Consider the following 22,562-nt stretch of genomic DNA (forward strand, 5'->3'; position numbering starts at 1 on the left):
CCAAGAGGACCCCCGCCAGGACCAAGCTCCCCGGCTCCGGAGTGGACCTGGTCCCAGGCTTCCTACCTTCCAGACACCCCAGATGCTTGTGTCTGGCCAGCCCTCTGCCCCTCTCTGCTCTTTGAAGAGCTTCCAAACAGCCCCCACACCTACATCCCAATCCCTGGGCTCTGAGGACCCCTCTGACATCACATGGAAGCACACACTTTTTTACAAGCCCTAATCACTTTCAAATAGTTTTAAAGATTCATAGGGAATGGGCCTGAGAATCCCAGATTCCCCTGGCTGGGTGGGCTCTCAGAGACCTCCACCCTCCAGTCAGAGGCCTCCTGGACTAAACATCCTCAGGGAGGGGCTGCTGCCGTGGGCCCCCTGTCCTGGCCGGGCCCTCTGTTCTGGGGGGGGGGGGGCTGCCATTGCTGCCCCTTTTGGGACCCAGGAGCCACTCCGACATGCTGGCTCTAATTACCGAGCTCCCCCGTGCCAGGGGAGAGAGGGACCTAAAGGCCCAGGGGCTTGCCTTCGGTATCTGCACCCTTTCTGCAGACAGAAGGGCTACCCTGTCCTCATCACTAGGTTCCCCAAGGAATAGTGAATTTCTTCCAAAGACCCCCTCTTAGGCGTTGCAGTGGAGGAGGAAAGCTGTCCCCGGAAAAGAGTTGGTTCTTAGAGGGAAAGGAAGTGGGATCCCAGAGCCACAAACACTATTTACCAGGTGCAGGCTGGCTGTCCAGGCCAGGAGGTGCACAGAGAACAGTCCGGCCTTGACCCCTGTTCCATGGAGCTTAGAGCTGCTGGGACAGGTGGGCACTGAACTGGTTGCTGTAAAAAATGTCCAAAAGACCTTTCCGGGTACAAAGTGCAGGGACAGCAACGTCTCCTGCAGAGCTACGGGAGGTCTCAGGAGGGACGGGATGGTGCAGCGAGATGGGGTGGGGAGGCATCTCATTTAAGCTGAGACTAGAAGATGAAACAGGGGATCCTAGGGTGTGCTGGTCTGGGAGGAGGCGGGATGCGATCCTGGAGATAACACAGAGCCCTTGAAAATTGTGCCCCACGCCCCAAGGGCAAGAGAAGATACCAGTGGGTGTTGAGAGAGATGGGATCAGACACGCATTGTTTAAAAAGCCCCTGCACCTGCGTGGACCAAGGCTGGGCACTGCTCTGGGGCCTGGGGAGAGAGCGCCTTGAGGGTTAGGGGGTCCTGTCTGAGAGTAGCCAGGCCCCTGGGGTCTGGCCTCTGTCTGTAAGAGGCTCCCTGGCAGACTCCAGTCTCGTGTAAATCGATGGGCATTCTCGTGGCTATAGCCCGAGGGCAGGAAGGAGTCCAGGCTTTGACAGTGGAATGTGCTGTGTGACCCTGGACCAGCCATTTGACCTCTCTGGGCTTTGGCTTCCCCACTCCCACGTTTCCCACCTCATTTAGTGAGGATAAATAATTAAGACCTTCTGTGTGCCCCCCTCCAGCTTCTCAAAGGTAAGCTGCAGATAGGGTAGCTGTAATTGTGACCACAGGGGTTCCTCTGCCTGTGGCAAAAATCTTTCATTTTGGGGCGGGAGAAAAATGCCTATTTTTTTTTTTATTATTATAAAGAATCACATTTACTTCAAAAGAAAAACAGCTGAATGTATTTAAGGTAGCAGCAAGAAGCAGTTGCAGAAGAAAACAAGGAAGTGGCTCCTAAGGGTGCATCCTCGAAGGTTCTAGAACCCGGAGAAATGCTAATAAAACTCCCGACAGCAACCCCCCAGGGCTGGGCTTTTGCTGGGTTCCTCCCTGGCCGCGAAGGCCTGGCCACCCTGGGCTGCTCGTGGGGAGCTGCTGCGAGTTCCGGTCTGATGTTCTCGGGGCGGGGACTGGGGGCTTTGGATCCGACACCCGCATTACGGTCCCAGCCGGCTCACACAGCCTGTCAGACTTGGAATTCCCTCCCTCCCTCCTTCCTTCCGTCCTTTCCTTTTTTTTTTGTTTTATTCATTGCAAAAGAGTCCCATAACCAGTAAGCAGACCTGTGCCTGCCTCAGCCCCGGAGCCGTCATCGGCCGACTTCCTTCCAGACTTTTCTCTAGTCACCCACATCTGCGTGAATGCAGCTCTGTCTCCCCCGGACTTGTGTTTTCACACTTGACGGAGGTCTCCAAGACCTTTCTGGGTCATTACACATACGGCCGCTCCATTCTTTTTGGCAGCTATAGACTTGAAAAAATTAATTGCCAGACAAATGCTCTCTTCCTCTCTCCCCTACATTCTGGGGCCCCATAGTCTCTGTCTACCATGTTGCACGGCAGGAATTTTTATGATAATTTCCCATAAAGGAGGAAGGAAGCTGTTCCAGCCTTTCCTCTAACATGCTTGATTGAATTTTAAAATAATACTGTACTTCGAAATAATTCCTAGACTCACAGGAAGGGGTAGAGGCGGTACGGAGAGATCCTGTACTCTTTACGCAGCTCCTCCCGTGATAAGATCTCGCCCAACCATGTGCAATGTCAAAACTAAACACGCGGTGTTGGTACAACACAGGGACCGTCGCTTTTATATGCACTTGGGTGTGTGTGTGTGTGTGTGTGCGCGCGCGCCAGACCTGAGTAGCACAGTCAAGACACAGAACTGTTCCGTCACCTCAAAGATCTCCCTCATGCTACCCCAGGGACTGCCCTCCCCCGTCAACCCCTCACCCCTGGAAAGTTCCAGCGTGTGATGTGCATGACGTCACTGTGTAGGTAACCTTCTGAGATCGTCCGTTTCCACTTGGCACCGTGGGCCTGAGATCCACCCAAGCAGCTTGTTGTAAAACCTAATGCTTTCCTCTGCTGAGTGCTGTTCCACAGTGTGGACGGACCCTGGCTTCTTTCACCATTCATCCGCTGGAGGATTTCTTGGCTGTGCCCAGTTTGGGGGTATGACAATTAAAGCTGCTAGAAACATCCGTGTACAGGTTTTCATGTACGTAAGCTCCCACTTCTCTGGCATAAATGCGTAGGGGTACAGGTGCTGGGCTGTACATGTATATCCAGGGTGTTTTTTTTTTTTTTTTAAGATTTCATTTTTAAGTCATCTCTACACCCAACATGGGGCTCGAACTCACGATCCCAAGACCAAGAGTCGCAGGCTCCACCCACTGAGCCAGGTGGGCTCCCCTGTCTGTCTAGATTCTTAAGACGCTGCCCAGCTGTTTTCCGGAGCGGCTGTACGACTTCTCATTCCCTCCAGCAACGCCTCGAGGCTTGGCTTCTCTGCATCCTGGCCTGTACTTGCTCCTGCTCGTTTCTGCACAAATGCGTGTGTCATGGAACGTCATCGGGTCTGGATTTGTGCGTCTCTGACGGCGGGGCTGTGGACGATGTTCTCCTGGCCTTACCGGTAAGTCCTCCGATGAAACTTTGTATCTTTCTAGTCGGTTTGCTTCCACATCGAGTCTGAGAGCTCTCCACGCCTTCCAGAGAGAAGCGCTTGGCCAGAGGTGTGGTTTGCAGGGACCTCCTCCCGGTCTGGGGAGCTGGTCTTCCCGTCTTCTTCAGAGGACTTTCCAGAGAGCAAAAGGCCGTCATCTCGAGGAAGTTTGATTCATCACTTTGTAGTTTCTCTTACGGATCTCGCTTTTGGTACCAAGTCCAGGAAGTCAGCACCAAGCCTGGCCTGAGCTCCTGAAGATCTTCTCCTGCGTTTTCTTCGGAAAATTTAATCGGTTCATCTTCATATGGAAATCCATGATCCATTTTGAGGTCATTCTTGTGGAGGGTATGAGCTCTCGGTCGAGAGCTGTTTTGTGGGGTTTTGCCCACAACGTCCAGTCATTTCTGTGCCATCGGTTGAAAAGACTGTCCTTCGTCCATTGAGCAGCACTGTCCATCAACTTACGGTCTTTATTATACCTTCTACGTAGCCTAGTGTCCTATATCCTGAATTATGAAAAAGTGCATCTCCCAGAATTTTGCCTGATCTTTCTTTCTCTGACTCCCCGTCCTTCTTCTTCAACTACACGAACCGTTCCTGCCCTGGGGGTATTGGCGTGCAGTGGCCCAGGCCGGTAGCAAACCGGTGACCTGGAATCCCTGTCGTGAGCGGCCACCTGTCGGGGGCGGCCGAGGACAGGCGGTCAGGCAGGCCTTCTGGGGAGGCGACCCCACGGCTGAGACCAGCAGAAGCCGAGGGTGAGCCAGGTGGCGGTGGAGGCAAGGAGCCTTGAAGGTCCCTGGCCCGGAGTCTAGGCTTAGGGTTAAAACGGAGAAGGGTGATGTGATCTGATTTGTCTCCTGACAAGCCTCCCCATCTTTTTACCCAAGTGAACGAGCCAGAGCAGAAATGGGCAGAACCTGCCAGATCTCCCTCAGCCAGCCACGCTGGGGCTGCCGCGACCCCCAGGGTTTCTCAGCTGTTCTCCCGCTCCGAGCCCCTTCCCCATCCCATCCCCCAAAACGTCTCCAGGTAATAACCACTGGCCGGAGCAGGACCCAAAGCTGGCCAGCCCAGGCTTCGGGAGGGCCTCGAAGGGAGGCTCCTGGTGATGTATGCAGTGGGGGCTGCTGGCAAGACAGCTCTTCTGTTGTGAACGGCCTCTGGGGGTAGATGCTGTGAGGTTACGCATCTCATGTCATTAGAAAGCGTGGCCATAAATTAGGCTGCTCAGAAGCATGGGGCGTGTGATAATTAAGCAATAAAAGTCACCGCAGGGGTAAAGGAACCGGAAAACAAAGAGCCACTGTTTGTAGCCGCACGGCAGGCTGCTCTGTAAAGAGACCTCTGAGCTCGAGAGGCTTTTCAGAGACACGGAGCCGAGCCGAGCCGCTGCTCAAGCAGAGCCCTCGCTCAGCCCGTCCCCGCCCAGGGAGGTCTGCACACCGGGGGTCAGACTACACCGGAACGGACGGGACGCAGGGTGGATGTTTAGGGTCCCGTCTGACTCTGTGTCCATCTCTGGGGCCACAGAGATGGACACAGAGATGTCCATCTGGAGGGGCCCTTCAGGGAGCGGAGCTGACCGGGGCAAGGGGCAGCAGGGAAGGGAGAGGCGTGGGGCGCCCTGACAGTGACCCTCGGCGCCGGCCGGTAGCTGCTGCCCACAGACTGCACAGTCAGCACTTGCAGGTTTTCAAGACAGTCTGGGAAGCTGGGGTTTTAATGTAAAATTTCCCGACTTTTAACTGTTGATAACTATGATGGCAGTGTCAAAGTATTTAAGGTTGCTGTCTTGAACGCAAAGCCAGAGGGGCGCCTGGTGGCTCAGTCAGTTAAGCATCAGACTCTTGGTTTCAGTTCGGGTCTTGATCTCAGGGTTATGAGATGGAAACCAGTGTTGGGCTCCGCACTGGATGTGAAGCGCACTTAAAATTCTCTCTCTCCCTCTCCCTTTGCCCCTTCCCCTCATAAAACAAACAAACAAACAAACAAACAAAAAAAAACCCCCAAAACAGAAACAAAAACAAAAAATGCAAAGCTAGAGAGGCTGGAAGTTTGCCTCAAGATCCTGGTGGCGGGGAGGGGGGGTGCGTGTGTCTTCTTAACACTGCCATTTCTGCCTTCCCTGGTCTGTAAGATAAGGTCACTGGGGAAGACCAGAGCGTTTCCTGGGGCACTTGCATTTCCAGAAGCGCAATGAGAGAAGCTGCGGTTCCTCCCCCAGACACCTGCTCAGAAGTTACTGTCCACAACTCTTGGGACTTCGGGGGCTAAGACCCCCGGGGCTAAGTCTTAAGCCTCAAAGTGTGGGTCCCGGGCCACAACACCTGTGGCCACTCCAGACCCACCAAACCAGAACGTGCCTGTAACGAGATCCCCCGGGGATGGGGACCCATGCACATGCCAGGTTGCAGAACGCTGTTCTGTGTTTCCTTGGGCTGTGAAAGACTGATTTCTAGTCTTGGGACCTGCTCTAGATGCCCTCCAGAGGAGGGAGGGCTGTTTCTAAGTGTGTCCCTGGGGTGGGCCGCAGGACCCCTGTGTGTCAGCTCCATATGAGGACACTTGTCTTTGGATACAGGGCCTACCCCCAGGAAGCATTTGCATAGTTCTTTTTTTTTTTTTAATTTTACTTATTTATTTGATAGAGAGAGATCACAAGTAGGCAGAGAAGCAGGCAGAGAGAGAGGGAAGCAGACTCCCTGCTGAGCAGAAAGCCTGATGCGGGGCTCGATCCTAGAACCCTGGGATCATGACCTGAGCTGAAGGCAGAGGATTAACCCACTGAGCCACCCAGGTGCCCCAGAATTTGCATAGTTCTTAATCCCATCTTGAGATCATTAAGTGGACTACCTCTGCAAAACCCCTTTTTCCAAATAAAGTCATATTCACAGGTTCTAGGGAGGAGGATGGAAACACCACTTGAAAGGCAACCCTTCAGCCCACACACCCTGTATCAGAACTATATTTGCTAAAAATGTGATTTCCTGGGTCCCCCTCCCACTTCCTACCTCAGAACTTCTGGAGGTTGGGCCCAGGTGATTCTTTTTTTTTTTTTTTTTTTAAGATTTTTCTTTATTTATTTGACAGACAGCGATCACAAGTAGGCAGAGAGGCAGACAGAGAGAGAGAGGAAGCAGGATCCTCATTGAGCAGAGAGCCTGATGTGGGGCTCGATTCCAGGAACGTGGAATCATAATCCGAGCCGAAGGTAGAGGCTTTAACCCACTGAGCTACCCAGGTGCCCCAGGCCCAGGTGATTCTTATGCACCAGAAAAATCTGAGACTCTCTGGCCAGGGAAATGAAGAAATGATAAGCTCAGATGTGAGAGGCAGAAGCTGGCTAGGACTGTTCACCAAGAAAAGGAAGGTCAGAAAGACATGGGAGGGGGGAAGCAATGAGCCTGATTCACTGTTTCTTCTTCTTTTACCCTTTTTGCTTAGGATGAACAATGTCAAACATTTCACAAAAGTATGAGCCGACACTATATACATGCCCGTGATCAACCCCCAACACCCAGCTTCAACCATTATCGGTACATACTGCCACCCATTCCCACTTTATCTGACTGTAATGTATTTATTGTTTGTGGAAGCTCCTTTTTTTTTTTTTAAAGATTTTATTTATTTATGAGAGAGAGAGAGAGAGAGAGCGCGAGCACAGGCAGACAGAATGGCAGGCAGAGGCAGAGGGAGAAGCAGGCTCCCTGCAGAGCAAGGAGCCCGATGTGGGACTCGATCCCAGGACGCTGGGACCATGACCTGAGCCGAAGGCAGCTGCTCAACCAACTGAGCCACCCAGGCGTCCCTGGAAGCTCCTTTTTAAAGCAAATTGTAAACAACCAATTACTCCACCCACAAGCCCTTCCCTATGCATCTCCCACAGAAACACTTGAATAGCTTCCAAACCTTGGTTAACGCTCACTTGGCCCACACCTTCCCACGGATGGTTTGCTTGACTCGGGGTCCGAACGAGGCCCATGGATGGCACCTGCTGGGTGCATTTCTCAGGTCACTGTCATCTACCTCCCTTTCTCCTCCTCCCTCCCCGCGGTCCAGTGTTTGCTGATGTCACTCATCCCGCAGAGCATCCCACACTCGGGCCTGGGCACCGGCATCCTCGCGGGGGTGCGTAGCACACCCCCAGGCCCCGAGCCTCCTGCGAGCCATGGCAGGCAGGCCGACCGCTGTGTGTCTGATGCGGTGGCCCGGCCACAGGCAGCTACCAAACCCTCGCAATGTGGCTGGTGCCACTGAGGAGCCGAATTTACCTTATTTAATTTTGACTAAGTAAAATTCAAAATTTCAAAACTAAATCTTTCGAACACCCCGTGAATATTTGAAGAAGGACTCTATGGTGCTGTGACAATATTTCGGCTGGACTAGATCGATAACATAATATCAGTAATGAGAGGGATAAGATACATTAGTAAAACCGATTCTGCCTGTTCCTTTTCCACGTTGCCCCCGGAAAAGCCCTCGTTACGTGGCGACTCGTGTTGTGTTTCGATTTGACAGTGCTTTCTAGAAGTCTGATGACCGCCGGGGTACTTGAGTTTCTTTTCTTGAAGCACAGTGGGTGGGTGGTCCCGTGTGCCTCCCACGTATCACTTCGGGCACAGACCTCTGCTTGTCCCTTTCAGGAACGGTAAGATTGATCACATGGGGAAACTGTACGGCGTGTCTGTATTTGACCACAATAGAGGAAGGGGGCATTTGGTTCGGCTGCCGCAGCCTGCACCACGCAGCGTACGGTCTCCTGCCAGCTCGTCCCCGAACGGCGCAGGCAGCCACTGACGAGGACTGTCTCCATCCGCCCTTTCGTGGGGAGCGGCATCCCCAGTGATTCCCCTCCCCTCGGCTCCATCATTCCCTCCTGCAACCGTGAGCTCTGGTTCTTCTGTGAAGAGCTTGTCCTCATCCCTGTCACCTATGCGGCAACTCTGGGCAGGTCTCACGTGCCACCCACCAATCCTCTGGGAGAGGACACCGCTGCGAAGGGGCGGGGCATACGAAATGGGGCGCGCTGGGCAAGTGCTCCCCCAGGCCGGAGACCCTTGTCAAGGAGAACCGGAGTCTGAAACGAGAGGCGGTGATGGTTGCATGCAGTCCCTCTGCACAAGGAGAAAGAGAATCAGCACGGGGCGGGGGTGGTGGTGCTTACCGTCCGGGAGCAGGGGTGGGGGTCAGGGAAGGACACAGACGGGGCAAGGCGATGCTCGCTGAGCTGATCCGATGGTAAAGGCAGGCCAAGGTGATCAGACACTGAAACCAATGGGGGGTGGGGGGCGGGATGGGGGATTGACTTCGCCGATTCTTTATGAAGACTGGCTTCACCGATCAAGGACCAAGCCCAAGGGCAAGGTCTGGTTGAAAAGAGGGCTCCAAGGAGGCGGTCTAAAGCCCACTCTCGGGGACAGTCTTTGTCACCACCTCCCAGCGTCCCGCCCTGAAGGTCAGGGGGGCTTCCTTGGTGGAGAGAATGCGGAGCCTTCTAAGACAGCCTCTCTGTCCTTCTCCCCGCAGGCCCTCCACACCTTTCTTTGACCTGCTACAGCATCGCTACCAGCAGCTTTGGGTGCAGGAACAGAAGGCCACCCAGAAAGCCATTAAACTGGAGAAAAAGCACAAGGTAAAAGCACCCCCCACTCCAGAGTAGCCCCTGTTTGGGATGGGAGCGGGGGGAGGGCCTGGCCTGGCAAAGCTTTGACACTGACATTTGGGCACGTTTGTCACAAATGTGGGGGGGTGGGGGGTGGGAGTCAAGCTGCGAGGTGCTGTGCTAAAAGGGTCTTGGTGATGATCACACCCAACCCCTACTCAAGCCCGGACAAGGAAGATTCTGGCCACGGCCCTGTGTGCCTCTGACGCGGGCCAGAACCCCGTGTCCCGACTCCTCTCCGGGCCTCCGTCCACCAACCTTCCAGGGCTCCGCACGTCCAGAAGTCTGATTTTCAACCAACCCAGCCCTGCCGAGACAGCAGGGCGCCCTGGACTAAAGAAAAGCCTAGGAAGGCGGGATGCCGTAGAGAACACATTTCGTTGTATTTCAGGAAAACATTTTGTTCCAAAGTGATGACAGGCCACACACTAAATCCATCGTGTATGTCACACACATCGTGTCCCTTAGGTTTGGCTGAAGCCCCCGAGGTGGCCATCGTTCCTATTTCCTGGGCATGGAAACTGAGCCTCAGCGCGGCGGTGACCGCACAGGGACGCCGAAGCTGTGGACAGAACTGTGTCCCCACGCTGCCAGTTGCTAACGGTGCGAGCGGCAGTCGATGCTGACCGATGAAGGCGTGGTGCCACAGGGATTTCACTAGAAGCACGATGTGCGCCTGTCTGGTTGGTGCCACAATCCAGCCGGCGCCCTCCCGACGCCGTGCTCCGGGCAGGGAGCTGGGCTGAGCGCGCACCCGTGTTCCCACGTTCCATCTCCTGAGCACCCCATGAGGCTGGGAACTCATCGGGTCATCTCGGTTGTTCCATTTTCCTGTGGGCAAACGTAGGCTCGCAGGGGTTAAGCGACTGGCCAAAGGCGTCAGAGCCAGGCCTGGACTCCCCTGTGTATGCGGCCCCAGAGTCTCGGCTGTCCTGGAGGGCGAGGTCCCACCCCTGCTAATATGGGAAAGCCTGGAGTTCAGCAACCGGACAAAGACGTTCTAGAGCCAAAGTGGGGAGCGGAAGAGTCAGGAGACGTTCTAGAGCCAAAGTGGGGAGCTTCAGGACAGGCCAGGAGCGGCACTGCAGGGCAGAGGGTGCCAGGCTCCCCGGGCCCCTGGCTGGCCACCATGGCCCCTCCCGCTGTCCTTGGTCCTTGCACAAGACACCGGCTCCTGAAACAGCAGAGTGTTGCAATAACATTTTAATAAGCAGCCCCTGACTAGTTTACTCGTTAATGGCCCAAAAAAGAGTCAACTTACTATGGTAACAAGCAGTTTCGAAGGAAGCCCTGCCGTTACAAGCCGCCTTAGAGCTCCAATTCCGTCGCGCGTTTTGATTAGCCACAATTTCCCAGCGACTCGCAAATCCATGGAAAACCGAGCTCCCAAGGACACGTCTTCTGACGCTAGAGACAGCTGTGACCAGTGCCCCTCCCCGTTAGGCAGAGCACCCCACTAATGGGAGTGGCTCTGCCCCTAGCCCTGGCTGGGAACTGGGGCCCGCTCTGGGGCTGTGACGGCCTCAGTTCCCTCACGGGGGAAAGAAAGGCTCAGATCAACTGAGGGCCCACTGTGCCGTGCCCAGCGCACAGCAGGTGCTCAGGAAACACTTGTGGAACCAACCCCAGGGTTCTCTTCCCATTCCAAGGTTCTCTGTGGCTGTACATTGTCTCACAGCAAGGAACACCCAGACCCACACACACGGGCTGGGGCCTGGGGTTGACAGGATGGTTGATCTTGCAAGGTCAAGTTGCCACCATCCGCGGGGAAGCCTGTCTCTCCAGCAGCAAAGGATGTCCTGGGGTTTGGATGGTGGCTCCCCCCCACCCATGAAAGTCTCAGCAACAGCTTCCACGCAGTGAGTCTTTATCTTGGGCCCTTTGGCTCAACGCTGAGCTCAGCAAATCCTACGGTGACCAACCTTGTCTGTCAGGCATCAGCGATCCGTTTCCAGCAGGGAGATCCATTTCCACTTAGGAAGGTGGAACGGGGTGTCTGCATCCCCCACCCCCGTTCTGAAGGCAGGCTTGGTCACTCTCGGCCGGCTAGCATCTCACGTTTGCAGATAGTTGCAAAACTGTTCTAGAAGGCAGAGAAGACGGCTGATCCAAAGGGCTTCTGCGGTATCCACAGACGCATTCAATGAAGTTAATGTAAATGACTGACAAAATCAGCCAGTAAAAGGGGTTCGATCTTCAGCTACTTCGGGGTCAGTTCTATTGCGGTAGAACCCAGGGCAGGTGCAGATTCTGCAGACCCCGAACTATACCTTGGAGGGCCCGCGGAAGGGGAGTGGGACACACAGGCTTCCGGCGATGGAATGAGTATGTCCCGGGGATAAAAGGTGCCGCCCAGGGGATAGAGTCAATGGTGCAGTACTAGGGTCGTACCGTGACAGACAGCCGCACTGCCAAGACCAGCAAATGCACAGATGTGTCAAATCACTACATTGTCCGCCCAAAACTAATGTAACATTCTGTGTCGGCTGCCCTTCCGTGGAAGGAAAAAAGAAAGAAAAGAGAAAGTACACAACAAAACACACGATTATTACAGATTTTGGAGAAACAGAGCGTACGAATAGGGCCCCTCCAAGACCTTAGTCAGGACCGTGTGCCACGAGGATCCCCAAAGCTCAAGTTGCATCAGATTCCAGGAAATTTACCCCCTGTGAGCTCTAGGGGTCAGACCAGAAACAGATCAACATGCCGTGGCACCGGGTGCGTCCCACACCGGAATCCACGGAGCCAGGGCGGGGGTGGGGAAGGGAAGCAGTGGCCTCGGAGAAGGGAGGAACGCAACCCAGGAGTCCGCAACACCAGGAAGCCCAACCCTCTGCCCTCACCTCCCTTCATCGTAGCTCGGGCTCCTCCGGGAACCGGGAGACAGCCTCACCTCTGCATTTGTCTGGCCTGCAGGTGATCCTGGGGAAGCTATATGAGACCCGGAGCAGTCAGCTGAGAAAGTACAAGCCGCCCGTGAAGCTGGATGCCCTCTGGCATATGCCTCACTTCCAGAAGGTCGGTCTCGCCTCCAAATGCCTCTTCCCGCACCGACGGCGGATGCCTATCACTTTGCCCAGTCTCTACCCATCCTCTAGACAGTGAGACGCTGTGGGCTTCCAGCCACTGGTGGGCATGATGACAAATATTACATGATTGGTGTATTATCTTGTCATCCCACTGATTTTTCACACTCACTGGAGTTGAGGGGCTGCTGCCACCCTCGCTGCACAGACGGGGAGCGGAGCCCACGCTGGCTTCTGTGGCGGCCTTGTGCGGAACCCGGGCCGTTGGACCACAGAGCCTGGGTGTCTGTCTATACCACAGAGGGCGCTGTCTGGGTCAAAGCCCCCTCCAGCGATGGGGTCACGGAGGCACCACATCCTGCTCTGGGGACTTGGTGGGGAGGACAAGCCCACACCCCCAGCGCTAGGCCTCCTTGCAGCGTGGAATTCCTGGGGATGGGGGAGCAAATCTCCACCAGGGGCTGACACCCGCCGTGCGCCGGCCTCAGAACGGACCCTGGTGTTCATCAGGCCACGAGCCCTGTCGCACCCGGAATGGGATCTCTCTTCAGTGCCTTTTAGCAGGGGAAGAGCCGTGTGAGAGCCGGGGTGGGGAAGCGCTGTCCCGAGGAGGGGAACAGGGAGATCTGGGGACAGCAGCTTCCACGTGGGAAGGGAGCTCTGCATGCCTAACTCGCGCCCAGCGAGTCTTTCTGGGGGCCACGGGGACACGCCTGGCCCCAGGGAGACAGCTGGACAAAGCGACATTCCCGGCCAGCCCAGCCCACCGTGGCACTGAGTTAAACTGCAGTTTGGACAACGAAGGGGCCAGGGCCTTCCCGAGCCTAATGCTCTTGGACAAGCTGCTGAGCGCCGTGGAGACGCCTGCCGCCCCCCAACGTGGCCCCACGCGTCCTGCCCATGTGGCCTCCGTCAGCATATGTCAGTGACCATCCGCCCGCCGCCCGTCAGCCCGCACCACCCCGCACAAGAACGTGACCCGGCACCGAGCCGGAGGTGCCGGGAGTCCCCGCCCGTGTCGCTTTGTAGCTCTTCCGTTTTGGCCAGGCGGCCGCAAGACTCACCCTGCTTTCTCTGTCTCCCCCGGTTTCCTGCCTTTTTAACCATGTTCCTCCCCCTCTCCTCTCCTCACAGCTTCCTTCCTGGCCCTTTCTCCATCATCTTTCCTCCTTTGCTCTTTTCGCTCCAATTTTTCCCTCTGATTTTCCCTGGGAGGCTGCCCAGGGAGGGTCGGGAACCCAGAGCTCTGTAAGCACGAGAGGCCATGGACGGGACTCAGCTCTGCGGCGTCACCCCCTGTCTCCCGGCTCCGATTTAGAATCTGCCCCGAGCTACTGAGGCAGGGGACAAAGGAGGGCTCAGGTGGTCTTGGGCCAGAGGAGCAAGGAAAGGGCCCCCACCCCTATCCCCACCCCGACTCTCCCATATCAGGAGGGCACGTCTCCCACGCCGGTGTCCCCACGGTCCTGGCCCTGAGTCGGACACGAACGAACCAGTTTCTGTTTTCAAAAGTGGGGCTTTGACTCAGCTGTGCTACATTCTTCCGGTCTAGACTGCTGTCACTGAAATGCGGTCGGAGCAACAGGAGGCAGCCTGTGAAGGCCACCCCTGTCTTCGGCACCAGGCACCGTGCTAAGTCATCTCTGCGTACTGGTGTACTTCGTCTTCGAGCGAGTGCCCGCCCCCGCCCCCCACGGCTCCGGGGCACAGAGCGGAAGCAGAGTCTGGGCTCTCCTCCCCAGTGAGTGGGCTGGTGGGGCCTGGAAGCCTCGCTCCTCTGACCGTGGGCCCCAAGCTCCAACACACGACCCGCTGTGCCACGGAAACAACGAGAAAGCATAAACATGCCCGCCCAGGATTCACGGGGCGCTTTTCGTCTTTTGGGGGATGTTCGTGGGGTTCTGGAAAGTCCTTTCTGTAGGACTCTCAGAGCAAGGCTGTCCCTGGGCGCCACCGTGGTCAGCCCAGCAGGGACCCTAGCCCCCCAGAGTGATGCCTTTATGGATGCAACCCTTGGTCCCCACTTTGGGGAAACAGTAGCAACGGGAAGCGTTTAGCTCTCACTGTGCGCCGAGCACTGGACATTTATTATGTCACAGAAAGGACGCCCCCTCGGCTGATGTGCAACCTGAGGCCCTGCGGGCTGAAGGACCGTGCCCGGTAGGAAAGGGTCCCGGGTTCCATCCTGAGGGTCCTTCCCTCACTTCCGGCTGCGTCCCGGCAGGTGCCTCTCCAGCCCAGCGGGGCTCCTTTCTCCCCTTCACAGTGTGCATCCTCACTGCAATTAATTAGTTAATTGGGCAATTAGTTGTCCATCTTCCCCAGCAAAATGGGAGCCCCTAAGGCCCATGGCTGTTGTGACCCCCACGGCGTCCCCAGAGCCCCCCACCCAGTGAGCGGTCAGTGAACATCTGCGGGAAGAATGAATGAAGGAGGAGATGAATGAATGAATGACCAGTATGGCACAGAATGGCAGAAGAATGAAAAAGCCTTTCACAGACTCGCCGAAAGTCCTTTCCCGACCCGAACATCCTGGCATCCCCCATTCCGGCAGCCCCCACCGGGTCCGGGCTCCAGAGGGCCAGTGCAGCGGCGACGGCAGCCGAGGGCTACGCAGCGTCCTGCCTGGAGCCCCAGGAGGGTCTTTGTCTGTGCCTCATGTCTGTGCCCAGCCACCAACCCCCCGCCACCCCAGCCCCATTATGAAAGGGAAAAGCGCTTCCAAAAAAGTTGAACCTGTCACAGTGATGGATAACCTAAATGGACTCTCCCAGCTCAGAACAGATGTCGACGCTGAACCCTGTCAGAAATAATTAAACACCTCTCCCGTGGAAAAGCAGCAGGCAGGGGCGCGGCGGCCTGCTCCCTGCGCTGGGTCAACGCGAGCAAGCTGGCTACCTGCCCCACGCCGCCGGCCCGCGAGGGGGCCGCCCAGACCCTCCCCGGCCCCGGCGCCGCGAGGGGCGCTCAGTGGGTCCTGCCCCTGCTCCCGCCCCCGCCTGGGACCGTACCCCTGCGACCGGCCACGGGCTGCCTGGGATTCCGGTGCCCATTCTGGTCTGGGCCACCAGCCCTTGCCACCGATGCCTGGGGCCCAGAGAGGGGCCAGCCCACCGCTGGCCAGTGCCCAGGGCATGGATGCCGTGCCACCCGCTGGCTAAGAGGCTCTCTGGGCCTCCGTTTCCTCACCTGAAAGTGAAGGTAGCACTGTTCTGAAGTATCTCCTCCAAACCGAAGGCTAATGATCCCAGGGTCACGGCTCAAGGAGCTGTGTGGGAGGGGGCTGGTGGCTCTTGGAGGTGGCAGACCCCAATCCCAGAGTGACTGCCAGGGGAAATGGCTCAGACTCTTCCCCAGGCTCCCATTTTGGGGAAGGATGTGAACGCACCTCCCCCCATCCCCAGCGGAGGGAGTCCTGGGCGTGGAGCTGGCACCCTCTGTGGCCAGTGGCAATGGGGCTCATGCCCCTCCCCAGTGTGTTGGGGGCTGCAGGGAGGGAGGCGGGAACCCGCGTGCTATGTCTGTGTGCGCACATGATTCAGGGTCAGTGGCCCTGGGTCACATGGCGACCCTGCCTCTCCCTACCTGTCACATGGCTTTACTGGTCCCTGTCCCCATTCCGTTTTCTGAGCATGGGGCTAGCAGAAGGATTCGATGACACACTAATGCATTCGGCAGGACACCTGGACTCTGTCCAGGTGCCAACACATGGCATCTGCCCTGGGGATGGGCCTGGTGATCATTCATTCATTCCCTCATTCATTCACAAATCTCATTCAGCATCTTTGTGCCAAGCCCTGCTCTTGGGGCCGATGTCATACTGCCAGAGGGTCCCTGGTGACCGGCAAGGGTGACGTGGGTAGACAGAGGGCTGGACGGCTAGACAGGAAAGTTTGGAGTGGCTCCATCGGGGGTGTCCAGAAGCCTGAAATGGTGGGGAGACCCCAACCCTAGCTGGCAGCCGGAGCTGGGGGTGGGGCCAAGCCCCATAAATTTACCCCCCCCAATGTGATCCTGATACAGGCTGGCCCACCTGGTTGGGTTTTCGAGGCAGGGGCCAGAATCCAGGCTTGCCTGCTGGGGGGCGGGATTAGTAATAACCCCACCTTCTGCTCTCAAAAGTGACCCAGTCTGAACCACGCATCCTACGGCCGCCTGATGTTAAGCCAAGAAAATCAGACGGTTCATCCTTCTTTATAATGACCGCCCAAAGACAAATGTGGGGGCAGTGGGTCCCATGTCTGTGTGGCGGCACCCCCACAGCGGGGTCAGCCCTGACGAGCCAGTGAAGGAGCTGACGGACCCCGCACTGACATCGCACAGTGTGTGATCCCGTGGAGCAGTACACAGCCACTGAAACGAGGACCTTGGTCTACTCACTGCCACGTTCCTGACCCATTACCAGGGGAAGAACCCGCGCTGTGTGATCCCGTAGGGATAGAGGGGCCCACCCCTGAGTGCTCAAGAACTGACGTCTGGAGGGAGGGGCCCCAGGTGGCAGCAGCAGCGATCTCTGGGGTGGGCCGAGGCTGAGTTTTACCTTCTCTGATGCTCCTTTCTGCATTTTTTGAATTTTTACAGTGAGTATATGGCCTTTATAAAACCAGTAAGGCTGGGTTTTTGTTTTTGTTTTTGTTTTTTAATGTGTTTGAAAGGTAGGGACACTACATCCTTCTTTGGGTGCTTGTCCCAGGGGGCTTCAGCCCAGTCCCTCCTGAACTCACAGGACCTCCAGTGTCGCTGGCCACGCTTGGTTTCTCGCCCTGGGTTTCCATCAGGCGCAGAGATCAGAGGCCAGCGCTCTCAGCAGTGAAGGCGGCCAGCTCCCCGAGTCTGGCTCTCTCTGGCCAAGTCCGTGTTATAATTGGAGATCCCAAACCCATTTTGGAGGGAGGTTTGCCCAAGCATCTCGAGGTCACCCCTCACGCCGAACACGGCACCTCTCCCCTGACAGACCTGTCTGTCTTCCCCAGTGCCAATACCCACGGACATTACATAGTCATTCAGTCACTAAAGTATGAACAAATTGACTATATTTTCATTTGGCTTTCGGTTCCCGCCCCACTGCTTTAGAATAATGGCCCAAGCTATTAAGCTAACAGTTTGATTTACAAGCTCTTGTGCTCTGAATGCTGGGATCAGACTCCTCTCTTTGTGGAAGACTAACCCTGCCTTGGGTCTCCTGGGCCCCTGGCTCCCTAATAGAACTGGAGCCGGCGGGAGAAAAAAAAAATCAGCAATCAGCCAAGCAGTGACACCCAGAGATGCAGCTGATTAGTGAAAGCTGCTGAATCTAAGAAAAGGATTTTCTTTCCCACCTTTAAGCTCTCTTATAAATCATAGCCGGCTGGAAAGTTAACTCTCTGTTAAACCCCCAGAGTGGGCTCCGAGCCTGTCCATCCGGCTGCTGCCCCCTCTCCAAAGGGACCACGACATAGGAGCCCTTCTCCGGACAGGTGTGTTCAGCCCCAGAGTCGCTCCGTCCAGACGCAGGAAGGACAGGTGCCAGATCTGCTGCCCCTCCCGGAGGTCCCTGCACCAGTGGTGTATTTTAAGAATCCTCTCGCTCTGTCGCGTTGGAATAAGAATCAGCCTATGTTGCCGCGTCGGGCACCGAGTGCCGGGATGGAATGTGTCACACGTGGAAACAGAGCGCTAGGGAGAGTGATTCAGAGAATTCAGAGGTCCTGAGGCAGGTGACATTTCTTCCCTAAATATGGATGCCCCCATTAGAAACCAGATCAGGGTGCAGAAGAGCTGCCTCGCCGGACAGATAAGAGCGGGGGCTTAGTTGGTTTTCCATAATCTGGCACCTTGGAGGGACAGAATTTTTAGGCACCTGTTCATGAGGTGACATTGCTATTCGATACTGGCAAGTCACAGAGAGCCGGAGCTGAACCTCTGGGGACGGGAACAAGGGGAAATGAGGGGCGGGAGGTGGGGGGGCAGCGGCAAAGTTCCTGGAAGGGCAGGACAAATCTGGGTTGCCAGGAGACAGAGGGAGATGCCAGGCGTCAATGTTGGGGCCCCGAGAGGTGGGAGCTGGCACTTCTAACTGGGGACCCCAGCCTGACTGTCCCCTTTACACTTTGGCACTTGGGAACTCTCAGTTCTCTAGAGAAAGCTCTTCTCCCCCACCAGGGGCCAAAAAACATCTCAAATTTTGTGTTGAGAATCAACCAGAAAATAGACAAGACAGCTTGTTTGGGCGTCAGGCATGTACTTCTAACCTCCAGAGAAAGCTAGAATCCCACCTTGAATTTGGGGGACTCAGTGGGACTTCGTGGGTCCCCAATGTCTTCTTCCGGCTCTTCCCCGAGAGAACAGTTCTTGGTGATCTACATGGAATCTGCCGGCTTGAGCAGGACTTGGGGCTAACCTCTGAGCACCTCACTGCCATGTGACCCCACGCCTCCACCTCTGTCACTGGGTGCCCATGCTGTCACCGGGATGGATCCAGAGCTGCCTAGCATGTGGCCAGCAGCAGGTTCCAGCAATAAACAACGTTAGATGATTTGCTCGGGTGACCTGAACTTTGTCAAAAGTGCAGGCGAGACGAACCAGAAGGCTGGTATCCTTGTGTCTCAAGGCCACAAGCAATCGGTACGCTGGACCCCCGGGACCCACTGGTGTCCCTCAGAGATGCAGAGTCTGCCGGTGACAGAGAGCAAGTGTCGCGGAGAAAGTGAGAAGATGGGGGTGTCTGCCGGCTTCTCCCCTTCCCCTCCTCAAAGACGTCGTGGGCAAAGATGGGCTAGATCGCACAAGAGAAGGGGGCGCTGTGACCCCAATCCAGCGGCTGGACGAGCGGGAGGAGAGTGTCCAAGAAGTCCCTTGGAGGCGGCGCTCCTAAAGGCGGTGACGATGACGACTCCTGGAGCTCACGCATCTGGAGCACCTCTTGGGAGCTCCGGGGAAGTCTCACCTTGTGCCAATGCTCCCAATAACCCTCCGTGGCAGAGACTCAGAGGGGACGTGCCTGTGCCGGGAGGCCTGAGGTCATGTGCGCAGGCCCAGTGCCCACGAGCGGTAGAGTGGCGGCTTGCGCCCTCTGGCCGGCTGCCCCAGGCCGCAGGCCTTGGTGGAGCCCATAAATACTATGGACCTGAAACTGAGGTCAGGGGCCAGTTTGGGGCTAAATGTCGGACCTGGGAAGGAGAGTGAAGGGCGGTCAGGAACTGGGCTTTTATAGGCGTCCAGAGGGTCGTGGCCAGCCCTGCTCTGGCTGATTTAAGCCCTTGCAATAAACAAAACTTCCCACTGCCCTGAGAGCCTTTAGATCTTGATAAAACACTGCAGCGTCTTTTAAATTGCAATTTGGCCCCAAGGCCGAAAACAAGAGAGGCCATTGATTGAGACCTGCTTCAGGAAAAGGCGGGAGGCAGAGACTTAGCCTGGCGGGAGGGCTGAGCCTGGGGGCTCCCTCGTGCTGGCCTCGTGCTGCACCTGTAAAGTGGGGACAATGGCAGAGGGCCAGCGCGGGTCGTGGGTGTGAAGCGCTTGGCGTGGGCCTGGCCAGGGGACGGTCATGGAGAAACGCATCCTCTGCGTGGGGCAGGGCTACGGCATCTGTTCTTATGGATGCAACTTGGCTGTGCCTGCGGTCCTCTGAGGAGAGCTTTAAAATGCAGATTCCAGGGCCGCCTGGGTGAGGCCCAGTCGGTTGAGCATCTGGCTCTTGATTTCAGCTCAGGTCACGATCTCAGGGTCACAAGATCAAGCCCCAGGACGGGCTCTGCACTGAGTGTGGAGTCTGCTTGGGATTCTTTGACCTTCTGCCCCTCCCCCATTCTGCACACACGCTCTCTCCCTTCCTCTCCCTCTCCCTCTCTCCCCCGCTCTCTCTCTCTAAAAAAACTTGCAGATTCCAGGGCCCACCCCAGGATCCATTCTAGTGGGTCTGGGGTAGCCTCCAAGCCTGCATTTTCTTTTTTTAAGATTTATCTATTTATTTGACAGAGAGTGTGAGAGATCACAAGCAGGGGGAGCAGCAGAGGGAGACGGAGAAGCAGGGAGCCCGACACGGGGCTCGATCCCAGGACCTCGAGATCATGACCTGAGCCGAAGGCGGAGGCCTGACCGATGGAGCCACCCAGGCGGCCCCAGGCCTGCATTTTCGGCAAGCAGCTCCTGGAGCTCCCTGGCTGGTGTCAGCTGCCCCGCACAGAGGTTTAGACACGCACGTACCGCGGCGTGCGGGTGCGCCCCGTGTGTCTGCTCTGAAGCGTGCTGGGGCCTCTGTCGGAAACGTGCCTGTGGGGGAGGCAGGCTCTCATCTGATACACAGCCCCGAGGACTACGGACCTCCGTTGGTCTGCTCCGGCGGCTACACCAGATACCACAGACGGGGTGGCTGCCTCAGCCGACGCCAATCTCTCAGTTCTGACGGCTGCGCACCCGAGGTCAGGGCGCCTGTGGGGTGCGGTTCTGGGGAGAGTCTCCCAGGCCGGCCCGGAGAGAGAGGAAGCGGGTTCTGCAGCGCCTCTCCTTACACGGGCACTGATCCCGTCCTGGAGGCCGCCCTCCTGACCCTGTCCGAACCTAGCTGCTCCCTACCCTCCGCCCCAAATGCCATCGTACTGGGGCCAGGGCTTCAACGCAGGAATATCGTGCACAGCCGCTTCCTTCTCACGTTCGGCCAAAATCTGCCTGCCTTCCCTGAACCACCTGCCCCGGGCTGAGCGGCAGCCGTGCGAAGACCGTCAGAAGTGGGGCGCTGTGTGGCAGTGACAGTGGACTGCCGGGTGCCACGACCTCTACCACGCGGTGTCGTGTTCTCCACCTTTATCCACAGTCATAGAATGTTCTTCAACGGGGGGCGCCCGGGAGGCTCAGTCGGCTGCATGCCTGACTCGGTTTCGGCTCAGGTCACCATCTCAGGGTCGTGAGCCCCATGTCAGGCTCGGCACTCAGCTCGCAGTCCGCTTCGGATCCGCTCTCCTCCCTGCTCTGCTTCTCCCCTGCTTGCACACTCTCTCTCAAATAAATGAACAAATAAATAAAATCTTTAAAAAAAAAAGAGAGATTTGTCAGCTTGAACTGCCTTTGTATATATTTGTTGAGACTGTGGTCAGTGTCACTTGAGTCATTTAATATGAGAATTGGTGTGAGTTCATCCATCTTCCCGTCTGTCTATCCACTCATCCATCTGTCCATCCATCCATCCATCTGTCCATCCATCCCTGTGTCTGTCCATCCATCCCTCCATCCATCCATCTATCCGTCTGCCTATCTGTCCATGTCTCTGTCCATCCTAGCCATCTAGGCAAGATTGGTTTTAGCATCTACAGAGTGCCCCTAGCAGTCAAATCACCCCAAGACCTCTACTGGTCTCCAGTCTGCCGCTCTTTCTCCAGAACCGTATCCAGAATATGGCAGGACGTCCTTGCTGTCTAGCTGAGGACACTTCCCTCCACTCCGATTTCTGACTTGGCAGGGTCGGCCCCGTCAACCACAGAAAGGTTCCATTCCTTCCCAAGAGTTGCCCTCCCCCAATTCTTCCTGCTCATTATTTCAATAAGGGAAAAGGGGAAAGACCATGAGCGCCCAACCCAGCGGGCCACGGACACCAAACCTCTGAGCGCGCGCCCCGCCTCGCTGGCAGAAGCACGGCTGTTCGACAGCCGGTATGAATAAGCGATGAGGCACCGCCGGGCACTGTGCGGACGGCTCAGCAAAGGACTTAATTTGCAACCAAGCACAAAATCAAAGACGCTGTCAACCAAGGAACCGAGCGCCTGGATAACCACCTCGCACTACCTAGGAAGGTACACTTCCAGAGAAAGTAATTAAGGAATCCGCGTTGTCTAAAACCAGCAGCGAAATTTGGAGCTCTGGAATTTGATGCTCGCTGGGGATCCGGGGTCTCCTCCCAGCCTGATCCTTCATCAGGATGAACGGAGGCTGATGAGGGGATCGGCTGTGTGTCCCCCCCCTCGCTCTCCCAAAGACACCCCTCCAGCACCTGGTGCTCCTGGAAGCCTCGTCTTGTCGGACGAGCAGCAGGCGGCAAATGAGGTCACTGCCTGTGGGACGGGGGTGAGATTCATACACGAATCGTAGGCCTCTCTGAGATCTGCGAGCGCCAATTAGCATTTATGAGGGACCCGTGGCGCTCACCGTACCCGGCACCGACATGCGGAACACGGTCCCCGGCGTCGGGGAGTCTACACTCGCGCTCAGATCTACACGCAGCTGCTCCACGTGCCGGGGCGCCCAGCCCAGCGGAAGAGCCCGCTGCGAGCCTGCCTTAATATTTATAGCAAGTGGCCTCTTCTGACAGGGACGATGTAGACCTGTCTGCAGGGGTGCGGCCCCACGGCCTCCGCTGGGGGAGCGCCACTGAGATGCCAACCGAGTGGCCGAGTGGCCGGGGCGTCCGCTCCCAGACTCCGTGGAGGGCTGTAACAACGTGCCTCCTTCTCAGACTCCCTCCTTGGCTCTTACTTGAGCTTAAAATAAAAGACCAGGTCCT

General features: G+C 56.5%; 1 protein-coding gene across 1 annotated transcript in view; it reads left to right on the forward strand.

The window, feature by feature from the left end:
• The window catches only part of CFAP77 (cilia and flagella associated protein 77), a 121,616-nt gene that overhangs the window by 86,627 nt on the left and 12,427 nt on the right, over positions 1 to 22,562 (forward strand). The window contains exons 4-5 of the mRNA XM_032866386.1: positions 8,927 to 9,032; positions 11,979 to 12,080. Coding sequence (XP_032722277.1) covers positions 8,927 to 9,032; positions 11,979 to 12,080 — 208 coding nt within the window. The remainder of the gene's footprint in view (positions 1 to 8,926; positions 9,033 to 11,978; positions 12,081 to 22,562) is intronic.

Source organism: Lontra canadensis, unplaced genomic scaffold (genome assembly GCF_010015895.1).
Source record: "Lontra canadensis isolate GAN:19392208 unplaced genomic scaffold, GSC_riverotter_1.0 scaffold30, whole genome shotgun sequence".
Taxonomy (NCBI): domain Eukaryota; kingdom Metazoa; phylum Chordata; class Mammalia; order Carnivora; family Mustelidae; genus Lontra; species Lontra canadensis.